Source organism: Sorex araneus, chromosome 2 (assembly GCF_027595985.1).
Source record: "Sorex araneus isolate mSorAra2 chromosome 2, mSorAra2.pri, whole genome shotgun sequence".
Lineage (NCBI taxonomy): Eukaryota > Metazoa > Chordata > Mammalia > Eulipotyphla > Soricidae > Sorex > Sorex araneus.
This window is the reverse complement of record NC_073303.1, coordinates 362,884,438-362,904,998: the sequence shown is the minus strand read 5'-3', so window position 1 is coordinate 362,904,998 and position 20,561 is coordinate 362,884,438. Positions and strand designations below refer to the sequence as shown.

At 37.1% G+C, this 20,561-nt stretch overlaps 1 protein-coding gene across 3 annotated transcripts in view; it reads right to left on the bottom strand.

Moving 5' to 3' along the window:
• RAB27B (RAB27B, member RAS oncogene family) overlaps positions 1-20,561 on the bottom strand; it is a 169,743-nt gene that overhangs the window by 6,588 nt on the left and 142,594 nt on the right. For all 3 annotated transcript variants that reach the window (XM_055128334.1, XM_004616142.2, XM_055128335.1), the window contains 4 exons: positions 10,861-11,032; positions 8,951-9,036; positions 4,351-4,454; positions 722-845 (listed from right to left, as the gene is read on the bottom strand). In XM_055128334.1, the coding sequence (XP_054984309.1) occupies positions 722-845; positions 4,351-4,454; positions 8,951-9,036; positions 10,861-11,013 (467 nt within the window). In that variant the 5' untranslated portion in view covers positions 11,014-11,032. The remainder of the gene's footprint in view (positions 1-721; positions 846-4,350; positions 4,455-8,950; positions 9,037-10,860; positions 11,033-20,561) is intronic.

Genomic DNA, 20,561 nt, shown 5'->3' with positions numbered 1-20,561 from the left:
TCTCAGCAAGTAAAACTAATGGGCAGCTTTTTAGAATGGTGATTACAAGTTTTATTGGCCAGGAAACCAATATAAGAGGCAATATAAAGAAACTTGAAGTCACGGGGTTATCACAGTTTTAATCCAGGCTAACCATGTCTAAACCAATATTACCACTAAAATCACCTTCCTTTCCAGACAAAACCCTAGGAAACTGATTTTCAAATTAAGCACACACTAAGATATTCATAGGAATACAGTCTATTGATTTGAAATAAAAAGTGCAAGAGACACACATTCTTAAAGCTCTCAAGGAGACTTCTACAGTAAATAATTGTCAGACGTGATGAAACTGTTTTAAACCAAAAAAATGACAAATTGTGAAGGAAGTCCAGTTATGACTACAAAAAAAAAATCTAAGCTTTATCGGTTAAGTTTCAATGGCATCTTTAAATAAAACAATAGTGTCATTATGTTCCTACCAAATATAATTCCTTAGAGGCCTGATACTATTAGCTGAAAGGCAGGAAGATGGATGTATGAGCTCAGATTGCCAGAGGTCAATCCAAGGGCTGCTGCTTACTAGCTATGGGACTTTCCATTAGCTCTTACCTGTGTTCATGAGGGCTTAAATGGATTGATTTATTAATAGTTGCTAAGGGATTTCTCTTCCTTACATCAATCTCTCATCCCTGCCCCATCCCAAAACAGCAATACAGAGGTCTCCGTTGAACTGACTTACCTGTACTTGTCTGCCAGTTCCTGGGCCTGCCGTTCATTGACTTCCCTCTGGTCTGGCAGGTCTGCCTTGTTGCCAATTAACACAATATCTGGATTTTCACAATAAGCATTTGCTTGCAGTTGGCCTTGGGGAGAAAGTAGATGGGACCAGCAAGTTAGTTATAATAAAGTGACTGCTCATACTTCAGATTCCTAAACCAATTGTCCATCTCTAGTTTTGCAGCTCCTTGGGTACTATCAGCCAATTCGCTAAACTCGTCTTAGTCTCACTTTCCTTGCCTGTGAAATGGAGATAATGGCTGATGAACTGCAAATGGTGAAGATAATCAACTGTGAATCTGAAGCACTAGTCTAAACAACTCCGAACGCTCTTCTACATCTGGGGAAATGCACTCTGACAAAGACAAATGAGTTCATAATAATGTGATCTGAAAATGTTACTGTCCTCTGTCCTTTGAGAGGTGGTTGCATTTCCATCTGAAGCTCAAGGCAGAACATTTTTGAACCACCACAAATTCAAGTAGAACAATTTCAGAACAGGTCACATATTTTTTTTTTCCTTTCCCACCCCCCTCCCTCTGAAAACTGTGCAAAGATGCAAAAGTGTGTATGTGTGTGTGTATGTGTGTGTGTGGGGTGAGGTGAATTGAGCATTAGAGAGATACAGAAAGAGGAAGAAAGTGAGAAGGGGCAAGAATGGAGGAGAGCGATGAGAAGAGGTGGGGAATAAGAACACCACCAAACTAGTTTCAAGGTTTTCTGTAAATGTTTTGATGTCAATCTCAAGGCATGCTATGGGCAAACTCACTGATGCTACAGAAATCAAGATAAAATGACACTAATTATTTGAAATTATTAGGCATAAAAATCATTCTTCTAAATACCAACAGCATCTTTCTCTTTATTTAATTTTTTTTATTTTGGGATGATGTCACATCTGGTGGTACTTAGGGCTTATTCCTGACTCTATGCTCAAGAATCACTCCTGGCAGTGGTCAGGGAACCAGATGGGGTGCAGGGGATGGAACCTGGCTTCACCATGTACAAAGCAAGCACCCTACCACTGGACTATCTCCGGCCCATGGACATTTTGTGTTGTTTGCTTTTTGTGGTGATATCCAGCTGGATTTCAAGCTTATTACTCTGAACTATGCTCTCAGGGATCATTTCTGGTGAATTTGGGAGTCCATAAAGCGTGCTGGGGATCATATAGGTCAACCAAGTGCAGGACAAGCGCTCTACCCACAGGACTATTGATCCGGCTTCAACCCTGGGTATTTTTTTAAAAGCAAAGAAGAATTTCCAACTATGAGCAGCTTTGTAATGCTTAATCTCATAGTTATTCAATAAAATTAAAAATTAATATTAAAAAAGAAAAGAAAAATGAAAGAAATATTCATGAAGAGAAAAACAAATAAAAAATCAAAGAAGAATTTCAGCTACCTTAAATAAAAAAGATGAACAATCATTTTCTAGAAGAATTTAACCCTTCCTTATTTCTTTATAACCTAATAATAGATTGGAATAGTTGGCATAAAGAAATGTAATAACATAATGAAAAAAAGATGGATCCTAGGACAAACACCCATTTGAAAAGCAGTTAAAGAAGTTAGAATTTGTAGATATTCTTCCTCATATTACACCTCACTCACAGTGTGGAGTCTAGAGGCCAGGGACATAGCTCACAAGGCTGCAGCACCTGCCTTGGAGGGTGGCCCTGATGACTCCTTAGCACCTCTGGGCCACACAGCAATCAAGCACCATATATAAGTATATATACTTATTCATTAGAAATGTGAATGATATATTAATAAATAATATTAATATGTTGAGTATCTGCTGTATGTTAATTGTATATTAGTATAGAATCATATTACTATATTATATAATATCACATATATACGTGTGCATGTGTGTCTGTGTGTGAGTGTGCACATGTGCAAGTGTGTGTGTGTGCGCACACGTGTGTGTGTATTTGAGCATCTACTCTGGAACACTCATCAGGTTCTAGGCTATTGCAATGGAACAAAGCTAAATTTTTCTCCAATAATTTGCATTTTAGTGTGGAAACAGTCAAAAGTTATAAGAAAGTAGACATGTAAAAGGTCAGGAGGAAACTATGACCAAATGAACTAGAAAGTATGTTGAAAGGATACGGAATAATGAAGAATTCCATTATTTGAGGTGGACTGGTTAGGGGAAGCTTCTCTCAAGATAAACTTTGAATAAGGTTTGAACAAAAACTTGAAGGACGTGAAAGAACTAGCACGTCCTGTCAAGGAGAGAAGAGAAATCAGACAGAGGGAATCATTTGTGACATGAGAGATTCAAGACAAAGGTGCATTGCATCCCGGAAACCCACGTGAGACTTGAGATGACACTGAGAGATGGGGCAGGTGTGTGAGCGAGGGTGATGTGGCCTGATTTCAGAGCCCTTGATTGTGAATGAAGAACTCTGGGTCTTGCTCCAAGTCAGATGAGCACTCCAGATGGACTTGAAACGGAATATTCTGATGTAGGTTTGTTGTTTTTCAATCCCTCTGAACACACACAGCCCTCTCACCTTGCAACCCCCCACATATCCAGAAATGTCAAGAGTAGCAGAAACTCCTTACAATTACTAACTATGCCATTAACATAAAATTTTTTTGATATTTTAAAATGCTAATTAAATGCTGTCTATTTTATTTTAGGACCAGAAAGATAGTTTTAGTTTCTGAGCATGTGCTTTGCATGAGGGAGGCCCAGGTTTGGTCCCCTGATCATGTAGTCCCTCAGCAATGCTTTGAACAATTCCTGAGCACAGAGTCAGGAGTAGCCCCTAAGCACTGCTACGTGTGACCCCAAAACCAAAATAAAAAGCTAAATAAAACATCCCCTTATATATTATGTCAACCTTTAAAAAAGGAAAGCTAAACACTGCTCTTGTGGGTTAGTATATGTCAACATGACTTTAATAGCTGATTAGGTTATTTTTGATCTTCATACTTAGCCTAAATCATATGAAAAATGAAGATGTTTTCTTTGAGTTTTTATATCCGAATATTATTAAATAATTTATTAAATATTTTATAAATATATTAAAATATTATTTGAACATTTAAAATCTTAGTTAACATTGGTTAATAGCATTTCTATTATTTTACTGTCTGTTTTTAAGACTCCATGAATATTTTCAATATAGGCTGGTTCACTGACACAAAACACCTTTGCTTCAGGTGGTTGGTGGACTCTGGCACATTTTCTCACATAACTAATCCCCTAGTTAGCTCATGTGTAAAGGTTCAGAAAATGTTGCTGTTCTTCTGTCTTTGCCCATTTAATATGATAGCTTACTTGTTTGTAAGAAGTCCTCAAGACTTATGGACAAGGGAAATTAATGGCTTTTGACTCACAACGACTTTAAGCACAGATGTTGGTGACCAACATGGACTTCTAAATCTCTAAAAAAATATAATTTCAAGTCATCTTCAGTGCTCCACCACTTTGAAAGCGGTACAGGAAACCTCAAACTCATGACTTCTCAAAGTTATCGGCAGTACCCAGTCTAGCTTCCCCATGGGAATCAAACAACCAAATAGAGCTCTTGGGTTCCCAGTTAGACAGTGCAAGTTATTCGGTCTCACTTACTCATCCAGTTTCTGACATTTAAGAAGCTTTGTTGACTGGTGAGGTCAAACATTAATAAGAAACCCATGGCGTCTCTGAAAAATGCAGTGGTAAGGCTCCGAAATCTGCCAAGAAAATACAGAGAAGAGTTCTTAAAGTTAGTCTACAAACATATTTTAACTACAATGCAAAGAATACTTCCTTCCTATACATATGAAATCCCCCACAGAAACCTTTATGGGTTATGCTACAGATTGGAAGAGCCAGCAGAAACACTGGTGATGACTCAAGAAGAATCTCTGGTTGCAGATATTTTTAAGACCCCGTGTACTGGCTTCATGTTCTGTAGAGCTCATATCAGTTTGTAATATTCAATCACATATTTGCTTATTCAGCACCCTGACTGACTCTCTCTTGTTGGCTCATGGGTAAATTGTGGTTCATAATTAAAACATGAATCACTTTAAAATCAGGAGTTATACTTTTCAATCTTTCTTGTTTGTGCCTAGGAAAAAAGTTTGGCATGTGGTACCCTGAAAATACATACTTATGATTACATGAAAAAAACCACAACGTATTAGAAATTGAAACCAGAATTATTTGTAGGAAAAAAACAGATACTGATGAGAAAACCCTGGCAAAGCACAATTTGGGGGATAAAACTTATCTTTAGGCTAGTGTCTAAGAGAAAAGAAGGAAGACACTGAAGAAAGGAGGAAGAGGAAGGTGATTATGGGACACCTGGGAAAATCAAAAGAGACTCAGTTGTTTGGAAGAGAAAGCCTTTTTATGTCTTCAAAATCATCTCTACAGAAGGACTTTGAAGAATAAGAGGCTACAGACTTGTGCTCTTATGTACAGTGTAAGCTTTTTCTCTCTTTTGCTTCCATCTCTTCTTATCCAACGTCTTCTGTGAAGCTGAAGTTGTCCTGAGATCCATCTCAATATTAGCAGTGAGCCAAACCAGGCAATATATAAAAGGCCCAGAGATTTTAGATTGACAAAGATAAATAAGAGTACTCGAAAGTGGGGTTTTAGCAAGGAACATAGTTTTGAAATACAGAAGGCTATCTACCAGTCACTGAGCTACTTGACTTCCTAATTTGGGGGTCTTCTATTTTAACCCATTTGTAGAATTCTTAGTGGATCTCTTTGAGAGGGCTCTGTAGTATCTCCCACTTTCTTGACTTATTTATGACCTGTGTAATGAGTATCTTCATTGTAAAGTCCTAGACAGTTCCTGTTCTTCACACTGTATGCCCAGAGACTTTTTAGAGATCCCACTTAATGAACACAAGGAGGACCAAGCACACACTTTCAAGACTCACTCCTCCCTTGATTTATTTTGTCAGTGGAATCACCATCTTCTAAGATACCACAGACATTTTTTTCTTCACCTGCTGTATATGTTTATAATTAACTCCCGCTGACCTTCTCTTTCCTTCCCATCAACTCTACAAATAGTATAGTTCTTAAAAAATATTTTTAATTGAATCATAGTGAGATACACAGTTACAAAGTATTAAATTTCAGTCATATGATGTTCCAACACCCATCTCATCACCAGTGCACATTTTCCACCACTAATGGTCCCAGTTTCCCTCACTTTCCCTCCCACCCATTCCCCTTCCCACCTCTATGGCAGGCAGTTTTCTCCTCTCTCTCTCTCTCTCTCTCTCTCTCTCTCTCTCTCTCTCTCTCTTTCTCTCTCTCTCTCTCTCTCTCTCCCTACCTCCCAAATAGTAGAGTTTTAAGCTCATTCTTCTTTACTGGTATCACTTCAACAGTCTGGTCAAAAGGCTCCTCTTCCAGTTTTGTATAGAACCCTCTCCTTCCTAAATTTCTCACCATTGCCTATATAGGTCCTCTGCTGTAACCATTTTAACGATGACGCATTGTTCTCAAGATAATGATAAACTCTAGTAAACTGTCAAAACTCTGCCTGAGCAGACCTGTGCTTATTTACCCAGTTTCATCTTGACTACTTACTACATGCTTAGTGCTGAGAAAATTAGCTCTCTCCCTGGACTTTCACACATCTCGCCTCTTTGTAAGAAGCATCATCTTTATCTTTATCCTGAGTAAAGTTCACATTGCATATGAGAATGCTTACACTTGCATCAAAGGAGGTATTAGTTCTCCGAGTATCCCATCTCATACCCACTTCTGAGTCATAGACTCCTAGGGACTCCACCTATAACTCCTTTCCCCCATTACTGTCCTAAGCCTATATTGCAATAATTCATTATTTTTCAAGTGTCCAATCAAATCTCTAAACTCCAGGAAAGGAGCCATGCTTCTAACTTGCTATACATTATTTTTTTGTGACCCTGGACACAGTATTTGTTGATTAAATGTCATATTAAAGAAATCCAGAGAATAGAAAAGGATGTAAAATTATTAAGTATTTGAGCTAATTTCAATATAAAGCAATAATTTTAATACCAAATCAGGGAGAAGAGATTTTTTACTGACAATTGATTTCAAAATTAGAGTTTTGGGGGTAGAATATAATCATTATTATGAAATGCTGAAATTACTACTGTTTTTTATTATAGATTTCTTTCTACCAACCACTGGAAGCTCTCAGTTATTACAGTGCTTTTATTAACTGGTTCTCTTTCTTTGGGGACTAGCTGTACTTACAAAAATGTCCTTTCCTCTACCACAATAGTCTGTTCCCTGTTTTCTCTGCAATGTGTTTATGTCACTTATGTGTTTTGTTTGCTTTTCTATCCTTTTTTTCATTGTTCATAGCACAGGACAAAGTGCCTTGAAAGTGTGCCTTTTGTGTAGACACCATCGGGGCAAACATTTTTGCATCCTTAGCAACATAGATGCCCATTCATGCTCTGGATGATTTTCATCCCCTGGACGGTTATGCCCAGGATCTTTGTTTCTCACCATTCTCCCTAAGGTCCATTTCAAGGAGAAAAAGAATCAATTTCCAGCTCGACTCACTGGCCTTATTCTACCTAGCGAGTTAGTAGGGTGAGGAAAGCTAAGACTACATACAAGCCCCTGACCCGACCTCAGATTTTAAAATCGCATTTATAACTCTTTCTCCTTCACTGGGAACTAAATCTGTGCCTGGTATCCTTTGGTTTACATAAAGGGTCTAATTTTTCCTCCTTCTTCCCATGATGTCATTTTTATCAATAATGATTATCTTATAGGGGTATGGCGCCAGATGTCTTTGGCACAGCGCTAAGATGTGAGGCACTGTTTATCTTGTTGCCTAGTAACACCTTTCCTAACACAGAATGCAAAATTCTCAAGGGATGAATAACCTCCGTGTCATTAAGAATGTCCCTAGTACTTCCCATTTTCTTCATCGAGCAGCTGTCTAAAGGGGGTAGAGGGGAGAAGCCTGCCATCATGCTAGACTGACATATCATGTGCCAGGACATATGGGAACCACATTTTTCTCCTATTACTTCTTCAAAAATGAATCAAATTGGTCTATAAAACATACATCTTTGTGACAACAAAACTGACATATGAAGAAAGATTCTTGTGAGGGATGACTTGAAAGGAACCAGCAGTGTTGAAGGATGTGTGTAAATGGAATTCACAGTCAGAAAAGCTAACAGAGAGGGCCCAGCACCTCTCCTGGCGTTCACACTCGCAAAAAGTGAGAACATTTTGGATGCATTTCAAAATCATAAGTGTTTACAAGCATAAACATTCTGAGACATGTGGTATAGAATTGGAGGTGCGTGCCATCTAAATATCGTCTCTGCCAATGTATTGCCAATTTTTATTTCATCTAATATTGGAAAGTTGCATTAGCATAGGATCTTCAGCACTTGGAGAAATATTGGATCCGAGAAAAATGTTTCCATCAAATAATGGACTAGCACTTCCAGCTCTAAGCAATCCAGACTAGTGTCAGCTAAGTATTTTCTTTCATGGGCACCTTGTCAAATGGATGCTGAAAATCTAGGCACAGTCTCTTCCTTCTGTGAAGCTGCTGGTTTTTTGTTTGTTTGTTTTAAGAAAAAAGGTCATGAGTAAAGCAATGAGCAAACTGAATAATGTAAAGGATGTAGAAGAGATGAAGGGGGTTGAGAAGAAAGACAGATTTTGTTCCAGTTATCTGAAGTTACACAAAAGAGATAGGATATGAGCAAGGCAGGAGTAAAAGACGGGGTTGGAGGCAGGAAGACATACATTTAGTTGGAGTTCAGAGAACTAGCTAGAGAAAAAAATATCAGTCAAATGGCCTACTTGGAGAGGATGTGCAGAAAAATGGAAAGATATGAGAAAGGTATCATAACATTCACACCTCCATCAGTTCCCCCTTCTGTAGTGCTTATAATAAAGTTCATGTCCCATTTAAATTCACTTAAATTTGGGGAAAGATATTTTTCTCATTGGAAATATTGAAGACAATATCCAGTAAAAAACATAGCTTCGACAATATATTTATAAATTTGAATTTGGAGACCTGGATCAAATACCAAGGCTAGTTGAGGCTAAATAACTATAAATCATTTAGCATTGATTCCTGGATACAAATGTCCACTTAGAAATCTTTAATTTTCAACTTCACAAGGATATTCTCCGTAAAGCCCGTTTCCTAAGCCATTTGTAGATTAAAAACAAGGTAAACTCTTACCGCTCTTGTCCGGCCGTGTCCCACAGCTGAAGGTGCACCTTAAATGGTTTCCCTGAGGTTCCATTTGGTTCCTGTGTGTTATAAACCTGAAAGACACAATGCTCATCAGTTGAGACCGCTTCGATTTTGTCGACACTCCGATTCTCTGGGTTCACCCAGCATGTTGTTTCTCAATTACTATAATCAAAGTTCATAGTGCAGAATAAATATTTGCTCTGTTTTTTTCCCAGAAGCATCACATATACTCTCACTTTAAAATGTCAAGTGCAAGTATGATTTTCAACACAATTTAGGCATATTGCAAACTTAAATTAGGCACCTTCTGTCATTTCCTCACGGAGGCAACAAACATTAGATTAGGACCCAAGTTCTAGGTTCAAATATCAACTCGAAGTTTAACCTCTGAGTCTTATTTTCTTATTTGCAAATGGAGATCTATAATCTCTTCCCACTTCACTGCAAATCAAAATGAAATCATAGATAAGGAGGCATTAAAGAAAAGTGAAATGCTCTACAATATCTGAAAATCCTTTTATCTGTGAATTGGACTTTCCAAAAAAGATAGTCAAGTATGCAAAGAATTTCATGATAAATTTACACAGGTTATTTCAATACTCAACATAACTTCAAAGTATCTTCTATTTAAAATCAATTTTACATGAAAAAAACACTTATGATATTTGGAATTTTTTTCATTTGGTTTTGGGGCTATGTATGAATTGACTCTGGGCTTACTTCTCATTCAGTTCGAAGAGATCACTTTGGTGGGTCTTGGGAAACTTTCTGGGCTGCGGGAGTCAAACCTGAGTTAGTCATGCACAACCCTAGTACCTTGCCTGCTGTACTATCTCTCAGGCCCAAGTACTTTTAATCTTTTATGAAAGCAATGTATAAGATTTTAACCAGCTCTGACTATTACTATGATTTTGTTATTTAAAAACTTTTTTGTTGTGCCAAGGATCGAAACCAAAGGCTCAGCTATATGAGTTAAGTGTTCTTTTACTGAGTCACACAACATTTTCCACAATGTTGGGAAAATTCAGGAGGGAAGAAGGCAGGAGTGGTTAGAAGCCAATTTGCCAAGAGTCTACTGCCATGTTTTACCATTCAGATAAGGTATAGGATATTATAGAAAGCCAGTTTTTACGGCTAAGCCAGTGTTTCATTTTTTCTTTCCCTGTTCTCAAGGAATGACTACATTTGTGACATCAAAAGGAAGCCACAGCCGACTTGGCAATGAAACACACCTTTGGTGGCATCAATCTGGCTAGGCTTATGTGCCTATGCTTCACGTCTCTCATGTCACAATATCCTTACTCCTGTCATTAGCGTCTAGCATGGAAGAAGGAAATGGCTGTGATTCTCACTTAAAATCCCTTATCTTGGAAAATAGGATGGATTTGTCTCACATTCTGTTCATAATAAGCCAGTGATTGATGGCTGAGTCCCCACATAAATAAAAAATGCAGCAAGCACTTACAAAGCTCATATTCCTGCTATTTGCCAATCATTCTTTTAACCTCTTTCTCAAGAGGAGAGAAACACACACTTATTCTTATCGAGGAACTTAGCTCAAATCAAGAGTTAATGTTTTTCAGATCCTGAATAATTCAAGTTTTGAAAGATTCCTTAAGAATTCACAGAAAACACACCACAAACCCATTAATTATTTATTATTAGTTTTTCTATATACATTTAGAGACAAGTGATTGTGACGCTCAATATTTTTCCAAGCCAAATATTATTTGTAATTGAGAGAGTAAGAAATAATGGTCTAAAGTGACAAGTTGGAATTTTAAGTGTAAGGGACAGATACTTCACCATACAATCCACACAGCTTCTTAACTCTCAGTTTATAAAGGGGAGGGGCCAGATCAGAAACACGGGTGACAGGAAACTTAAAAACTCACCACACGCTTTTCCCTAAAGTCTATTCCAACTGTTGTGATAAATTTGGGATTGAACTTGTTGTCAGTATATCGATAAAGATATGTCGTCTTCCCCACACCGGAATCTCCCAGTGCCAGGAGTTTGATCAGATAATCATAATCTCCTTCGGACATAGTGATAGTCTTGGTGGGCCTAGAAAGAAAGAAAAAAAAAATGATCATTTTGACTAAAGTTGATTTCTCTTTGTTTCCTTTCAAATACAATACAAATTTTGCTTTAGAAGTCTCTATTCAACTAAATTCTGAATTAACTTGTACAGAGCAGTTTTAGGAGTGAGGAAACCTCTATTGCTTCACTCAGTACAAATCTTTCTCTCTCTCTCTCTCTCTTTTAAAAAAAGATCTTATTGGCTTATTCAATGATTCATGAACTGGATGGCATCCAATCTAGCAGAGAGAAAGATGCTCCAAGCTGTGCAAACCCTTTTACCTCATGTCGGTTAAAATGGAACAAACTGTATGCCGCCTGTAATAGCCATGGTCACAGCAATAATAGAACATACAGAGTCATAAGAGCGTTTTATAAAGACACTGTCCTTTGCAATCAGAGGCATAGTGCTTGGCGGGGAGGGGAGACACAAGGAACAGAAAAAGCTGCTCAAGATGATACAGGCATGACTAGAGTAGAGATTCTTAGCTTTCTGCTCATGACCCCTCTTCCCCCAAGAAAGGTAACATGGATGAGTGCTGCCACAAACATCACGGGCTCATGCTATGGTTGATTTCTAATGAACTCTTGATCTTTTCAATTCAGAAATATTTCACGCTATTGCCAGAATGTTCACAATCTCCTTATTCAGTTATATGACCCCGTATGGGATTATGACCAACAGTTTAAGAAACTGGATGCTAAAGAGAAGCTGAAATGACCTACGGAAGTAGAAAAGTAGAAAATATTAGGGCCTAAGGATATATTTTACATCCATGCATGCAGAATGAACTGTGTATAATATGTATGTACACACACAAACACACATATATATATGTATATTTCCAGGTTGCCCAAAGGGGGAGACATTAATAAGGAGCAAAATTTTGCTAATTCAGATGTTTCTTTAGACTGAAGGAATTTGTTACTTGCTGTTTCTTCCAGTGTTATAAACTCTTCTGCATCAGTCTTATCCCTGACGTTGTTGTAATTACTATGAAGGGACTAAGCTCCTGGCCAATGTTAAGCATACCTGCACGAGTCACAGGCAACAGCATCATGTGCATTGGAATGACATCACTCCCTACTGAATACTTGACCAAATTTCCACTCTCTAACTTGGCAAAATGATTGATGTTTGGTTTATGACTTTGTCAAATCCTTTCACAAAGGAAGGGCCTGTGAAGGTTTTCCTAGAGTGGAAAAGATTGTCTTCTTACTCTGTGAGAAAAAAAGTATTTTCCCACTTAAGTAGTCCAGAAAATTTCAGATGTTCTGAAGCAATTAAAATTTCAACAATAGATTATCCCAAGGATATATCTAAAAACAGCTAGATTACCTGGCTAAGCATTTTCAACATGTAAGAAAAAGATGCAGGAAGCTGGAGCGATAGCATAGCAGGTAGGGCGTTTGCCTTGCACACGGCCAACCCGGGTTCGAATCCCAGCATCCCATATGGTCCCCTGAGCATCGCCAGGAGTAATTCTTGAGTGCAAAGCCAGAGGTAAGCCCTGTGCATCACCGGGTGTGACCCAAAAAGCAAAAAAAAAAAAAAGAAAAAAATGCATATGTTGGATAACATAAATATAAATTTATTTTTTTCTACAAAATTTTGTTAGTGATTGGTCAGAACTATGTTTTGGATTAATGATAAGGAACATGATAATTAGGTATGCAATAAATCAGTAGGGCATCATTTGAAAAGCTAGGATTTATTTACATAAAATTTTCTAGTATTTTACTGTATCCTGCTGAATCTTACTAAATATGTTATAGGTGTTTGTTTCTATAGAGAATGGTCTTTAGAGAGAAGACATTTTGAGAGTCCTTTGATATAAAATATTTCTTCTACTACATATACTTTCTTCAGTGAGTAAGACTCTCAGGGAAGATGTCTAGACACTGAATACTCTCTTTTTTTTAAAAGCATCTATCAAAGTATTGTATTGTTTTGAAAGATATGCATAGCACCATAGTCTGAAGCATTTTGTTTGCTAAAAAATAGTACTGTTAATGTAGCATGATATTTTCTCATTTAAAACCTATCACCTATTATTTTATAATCTCTCTCTTCTTCACCTTCTGTCCCCAAAATTGTTCATGTAAAACTCCTCTGAAGAATAATACTTTCAATAAAATGGAGGAGATGGTGCCTCTTGTAAAAAATAAAAATAATAAAGCCAAGAAATACCTTAGCACACTTGAAAATTTTTTTAATTGTTAACTATTGTTATCATGCAACTTTTGGTTATAATGTTAAAGAAAGGCAACATTTTGAACAAATCTTTTAAATATCTTCTAAATACAGTATCAGACCCAAAGGTAAAATATTTTTTTTAAAAAAATTATGATGTTGTCTCTGAGAATGTATACAAGTGAGAGTCAAAGAAAGATGTAAGATAATACAAGTTTACAAGATGGCATGAGAATAATTGATCCGTGAGCCAAGAAGTTATGACTTTAGTTCATGTGAAACCATAATCTTTATGTTAACAGTTAGTCTGAGAAGACAGTTTTTGATGAAGCTTGAATTCCATCATAGCATTGGGAAGAATTAGATACAAGAAGAGGAGATAAAGAAATATTGCAATGAGGTTATTTCCCACTTGTGGAATGAGACTATCAGCAGCTGCCAACTACATGACCTACCATGTACTCCTGATGCACAGCCAATTTGTTCTATGTTGTTTGCATATAAACCTGCCTGAGGCGACCTACGGTGTTTCTTAGGCTCTAATCCAACTGGAAGATTCTAGTTAACATGGATCAATTCCATTGTGTCCCATACTGGTCCTCAATCTCTCTCTTTTTCTCTCTCTCTCATAAAGAGCTATTGATAAGTTGTGATTTGTGGCATTTATTACAAATTGCTACGCAAAATGAATGCAAGGTTTAGCACTGGGGAAAACAGTTATTCAGTGTCTCCAACAGATTAAAGAACCCAGAATATTAAATTAGGCATGAGATAGTTTGCTGATAAATTTATTTTGGAGAGAAGCATTCTTTCTTATTTTTATATCTCTCCATATACACATACACATATATTATTCTCATATATGTTATTGGATGACACACATATTTTATATTTAGTTTTCTCTTTTACTACAACATGGTTTTCTGAATCCTAAATTCATATGACCTCAATTTTCTCTACTTGGCACAGCAAATGCAACACTGTAGAAAAAAATGAAAGCCTTGGCAAGGTTTTCTTTTCCAGAACTGGGCTAAAAAATGATCTGGAAAGGATCAAAAGGCTGACAAGTTTAGCAACATTGTTTATTCCTGCACAATGATTAATGGTCTTGTCATTTCTTGATTCTATGAATCTAAAAGGGGAGAAAAGATCAGTAGATTACTGTTCCAGGAAATACGTCTGACTCCCACCATTATCACTGTGTCACAAGGCACACCATGGGAATCAGGAGGTCTTTTAGATACAGAAACTAAAGCTTCATCATCAGAGCCCTTTAAGGAAAGGTAGAAGGCTGGGAAAAGTACGAAAAATTCAAATTCAGTAACAACCATGAAGTCCTGTTTAATGAAGAGTCCTGAAGGTAGAAGGAGATCTATTTACTCACATGGTCTAAACTTCAGCTTACAGATATGAAGTCACATGCAGATGTGAATTGTGGGTTTTTTGAAGAAGAAAATACAATTCTATTGCCCCTTATAGTTTGCATTGTAAAGTAGGTTAGATAAGTATAAATAGTTTCACTCTAGGTGACAGAGGCCTTTCTCTGGTATTACAGGAGCATGATTTTCATAATTCAAATAGCTAACATGTGCTGCCCATAGTTTCTACACACATACACACACACACAACCACCTTCCCTTGTCCAAGCCTTCATTTTTGTCCAGGGTAAGCTCCTGTCTAAAGTCAACTGGATTGGCACTTTCAACCTCCATTCCATTGGGGTTGGGTGGTAGAGTCAAGAACAAGACAAACAAATACACAGGAAATAAACACACAAGGAGTATCCAAACTGTAGGGTCGCTTGGGAAACTGTCAGTGATCTCTCAGGATGGTCAGTTAAGCAGTACAATACAACCCCAACTCTGGCTCCAAACGAGTGAGCCACTGTTTAGGTTGATAGAAGCATTAAGGCCAGTGAATGAGCACATCAAAAATCAAAGGGTAGATGGAATAGAGAAGGGATCACTAAGAAAATGATGGCTGCAGGAACCAGTTGGATGGGAGATGCATGCCAAAAGTAGATAATGGACTAAACATGATGACCTCTCAGTGTCTGTGTTGCAAGCCATAATGCCCAAAAGTAGAGAGAGAGAGAGAGTATGGGGAATATTGTCTGCCATGGAGGTAGGGGGAGGGTGGGAAAGAGGGGGCATACCCGGATATTGGTGGTGGAGAATGTGCACTGGTGTAGGGATGGATGTTTGATCATTGTGAAATTGTGACCCAAACATGAAAGCTTGTAACTATCTCACGGTGATTCAATAAAATTTAAAAAAAAACAAAACTCAAAGGGTACTTGAAGAACACAGGTTGGGGATATAACAGAGTCAGTCAGCAGGTGGCCTGAAGGTATAAAGTCATGAAAATTTCTTAATCTATTTTTGCTTATGTGCACTCTACATCAAGTATACTCTATACTGTTTCATTCTATTCTTCCCTTTACACATTTATTTATTTATCCCCCCCTTTTATTGAATCACCATGAGATACAGTTACAGACTTACAAACTTTAATGATTATGTTTCAGTCATACATTGATCAAGCACCCGTCCCTCCACCAGTGCCCAATTCTCTACCACCAATGTTCCCAGTATGTCTCCCTCCACCCCCACCCCTTCCCATATCCTGCCTCTGTGGCAGGCACATTCCCTCTTACACTTTCTCTCGTTTGGGGTCTTATCGTTTGCAGTACAGGTACTAAGAGGCAATCATGTTTGGTCCATAGTCTACTTTCAGCACACATCTCCCATCCCGAGTCATCCCTCCAACCATCATTTACTTAGTGTTCCCTTCTCTATCTCAGCTGCTTTGTCCCCCAGCATGTGGGGCCAGCTTCCAAGCTGTCCTTCACGCATTTCTGCCTGCCCTATAATCTATTCTATTCTTTCCTAGGCACATTTTTGCTAGCTGGATCATATTCCAAAAAACCTAACCTGTTTTGCCCAGGGACCAATCTCAACTTTGGGATTAAAGTTAGGGCAATGATTTCACACAAGTTCCATTGGGTCTGAGACTTAATATTGTATGTCTACTGCTAGATTCTGACCAAGTAGCTAGTATAAAATAGAAGCTGAATAAATGCTCAATTAATGTATATCAAGTATAAGTAAGCTTCTCAGAGTCAAGAAAAATGTCGTTCACCATGAGAAGTTGGTGGAAGTGGTGCGTTCCCAAGTTCAGGATGTGTATTTTCCTCTTTACCTATGAAGCAAGCAGTTAGATTATATTATCACTATTGTATATTTCCATGACTGGATTTGTAAATTCCTGAAAATATTTTACGTTGCATGGAAGTATAACAGCTTGAAAGTGGAATATTTATATTTTCAGAGGAAATACTTTGGTAACTACTTTGATAAGCAGGGGAAAGAGAAAGTACCAAGGGACTATCATTTTTGAAAGTAGGATTTATGCTGACTTAGAGAAGATGAAGCTGTCAGCTGAACTGGCTGGAATTCAGACAGGCCTCCCGGTTATGAAAGGAGTCATCCACCCATCCAACATACTCACCTTGGCATCTCTTCACTTGCATGATATTTTGCATGACCCCAAGGATACACTCTGTTTTTCTCTAGTGGGGAACCTAACATATGCTACTGTTATTATATAGAAGTGACTACTGTATAGACAGAATTACACATGAACAGTTCAGTGTTCTCTGCTATTATCATTATCATTTTGGTAACCAAAAATGTGGTGAAAGTGATGACCTTGTGACTTTAACCTGTTTAATTACTAAAAACCAATGGATTATTTGTAAATTAAAATTTTGGAAAGCTTAAGAGACAAAGCATCAGAGGTATTACTTTGCATTCAACACACGAGGTTTTAATATAATAGAGCTGTCAAGCATAAAATGGACAGATGTTTAATATTTCCTCATTTGTCTTTATTGGATTGGTTTGGGTTTGGTTCCATTAGGTATATTTTGATGTCTGGGACTCTCAGAGCAAGCACTTCATTGTCTGAATGATAGCCTGAGGGTGGTTCACATGAACTGACCTTGAAATATTACTTCCCGCAGCACCTTTATGTCCTGGAGATTAGAGTTACGTTATGGATGACTGAACTATCAAGGGACTTATACTCTGTACATCAGTAGAACAGAAGGAATCTTACAGAGTGAGGGAAGCAGAGGTAAATTTAAAAACATTGCTTTCCTGTAGATTGATACTTAGCAGCTGACTCTGTCACACAGGCCGATGCAGGAAATTTTTATTTCATTTCTTTTCAAAACCTACTTAGAATTAATAGATGTGAGAATACATGAAAGATTCAAACTAACAAATATAAATCAGAATCAAATTAACTAAAGGACGTAAGTAGTGATCACTCTGTCTATTATAACAATATATTTTTAAGTTAAAATAATAAAACATTTCCATTTTGTTCATTTGTTGATTAAGGGATCTAGCTTTATAAAGATAAGGCAAGAATTTATTGACTTCCAGAATTTCTGAGAGCAAAAAATAAAATTCTAACAAGTAGCTTTAAATTGATTTATGTCCACTGATGTTATCCTTATTTTTACAGATTATAGTAAGCTATCTGCAGCACTATCATCCCATTGTTTACCCATTTGCTCGAGTGGGCACCAGTAACGTCTCCATTGTGAGACCTGTTACTGTTTTGGGGAGCTTGCCTGGCTATGCCTTTGGGGCAGGTACTCTCAGTAGCTTGCAGGGCTCTTCGTGAGGGATGGAGGAATTGAACCCGGGTCAGCCGTGTGCAAGGCAAACGCCCTACCTGCTGTGCTATCACTTCTATAGTAAGCTAATAAATAATTTTACTTCTCTTTGAAGGAATAATTTTTCCTTTGATTTTATTTTGTGGTATCATTTGTAGATTTCTTTTTATATTCTACAGAATTCAGGAAAATTACAAACAGATAAAATTAGAGAAAATAATATAGCATAACCCAGTATTTTGACAACCCACTTTCTAAATTATCAAGACATGGTCCATTTTCCTCCATAAACTAAGCATTCACCTTATACTAGGTTATTCTGAGCAAATACAAAATAATTTTTCCTAGAAATAATTAAAAACATATTCTAAAAGATTTCTCAATTTAACAGTGTTGACATTGTGTGTCTATAGAAAAATTATCAAACATTTGGTTTTTTTTCAATATTTGAGAGGCGAAAACTCACACATCAATATTATTTTTCAGCTGCATTTCATTACGATTATCAAAGGTCAAGCATGTTTTCATAGGTTTAAAGACTGTACTTCTTTTTCTGTGAGTGGAAAACTCTTATCTTGTCCATAAAAAAATAACTTTACCTATTTTATTTTTTCAAGCTGCTGTATATTAATTAGTTATTGATGTTGCAGATACTTTTTGCAATTTGTCTCTCTACCTTATTTGTGGTGTTTTTGACACTCAAAAGATTTTTAAGATTATTAGTACTGTTTTAGGGGAGAAGAAATTAAATCCAAGACACAAAGTTTTTCTGTCTCTGATTATACAAGAATTTATTTATATGTCTCTAGCTATTCTATGGTTTTGAATTTACCTTTGAAATTTAAATTGCTATCTCCACTGGAAATTGTCATAATGTCTATTATAAAAAATATGTCTTTTTCTAAGCTGTTCCAGTACAACTTAAATACCAAATCATCTTTTCATCACTGGACTGAGATACCATTTGTATCACATAGTTAGATACTGTAAACCAGAGGATATGCTTTGAGATGATATGTCTTCTTTATCATTGATCTGATTATATCTTCATAAAACATAATTTAACTTAGATATTATTGCTAATATAAGGGGTAGGGAGGTAGTATTGCTGTTAGGGTGCACATGCCTGCCATACTTCCAACCAAGTTCCCTCCCTGGTGCCACATGATCCACACCTGCTGCCCACACCACCAGGTAGAGCTCCTGGAAAACTTCAAGCAACTCTGGGTTAACCAGGTCAATACCTGCACAGAAGGGCCTAAGCAGCCCAGCATTCTTGGACTCTTGCCTTGACCCACCAGCCCAATTGGTATTAGTGTGTATCCTTGTTCCCATGTTAGCTGAAAATTTTTCAGGAGGCAAGATGTTGGCTGCATCGAACTTAATGTCAATCACCTTTTCTTCTTCTATTGAGATATCTTCTGGTTTCTCTTCTTGATTTCATTATAAGAGCTCCTTGCAAAGCAGTATCTTTACATTTCTGAAATTAATTTCACTTATTCATGATGTGTCAATTTACAATGTGTGTGATTATATTCTATGTGTCATATTTTATTTAAGTTTTCATCAGTATTAATGTGTCTTGTTTTAAAAAACACTATGGATTTTGTGTTGCTTCATATTGATTTGATTAAAAGAAAACAAAAAAAATTCCTTCTTCTGTTCTCTGGAGTAGTTTAAGCATTTGTGAGATTATTTGAAATTTACATGTTTAAGTAATTTCTTTGCCAAACCATCTTGTCTTAGTGATTTGAGGGAAAGTATTTTTAAAGACCTTCTCAATTTCTTCTTTGGCAATTATTCTGTTTATTCTATTCCCATACAGGAAAATTTTGTAAAGTTATAATTTTGTTGGACATTATTCATTTGGAATTTAAAGATAATTGTAAGAAGTTATTCACTATAACCTCATTTAACATTTTTGATTGCATATGATGGGGGCTCCCTCATATAAAGAGCTACACAGGAAGTCAGAAACTACTGGTGATTCTTGATCAACTGGGGCTGTGGTTCAATACATCACCTAAAAATGCAGTGCTTCTCAGGCTCTGGTGTGCTGGCAATTACCCGGCCACATGGTGGTTGGGAGAATGGGGCCACGGGGTGCCAGGGATTGAAAGGAGTCAGTTACATGCAAAATATGCTCCTTAACCCCTAGACTGTATCTTCAGCCCCTCATCTCATTTTCAAAAGTCCCTGCTTTGATCCTAAATTTTCCACTTGCATTTCTAGTTCTACATATTTCTACTCATTTGTCAAAGGATTTAAACCAATGAAATTTCCAGTGTTATTATCTCAAGAGGTTAATATGTTTTTCTTCTGTCTTTCTTATTCAATCACCGTAAGATAAACATTTACATAGTTGTTCATGATTGGGTTTTAGTCATAATGTTCCAACACCCATCCCTTCAACGGTATACATTTCCTCCCTCCACCGGGACATTGGTGGTGGGAAGGGTTTAATTTTTAGGTTGGGGAATTATCATATTTCTTATCATACTGTATATTGTCTGACTACTCCTATTTTTCCATTATCATAAACTTTTCCTTTAGAATGCCCTTTCTATCCTTACTTTTTATCTTTCAATTCAACCATTTCCACAATTTTCTTGTCCACAAGTTCTTACACTTCC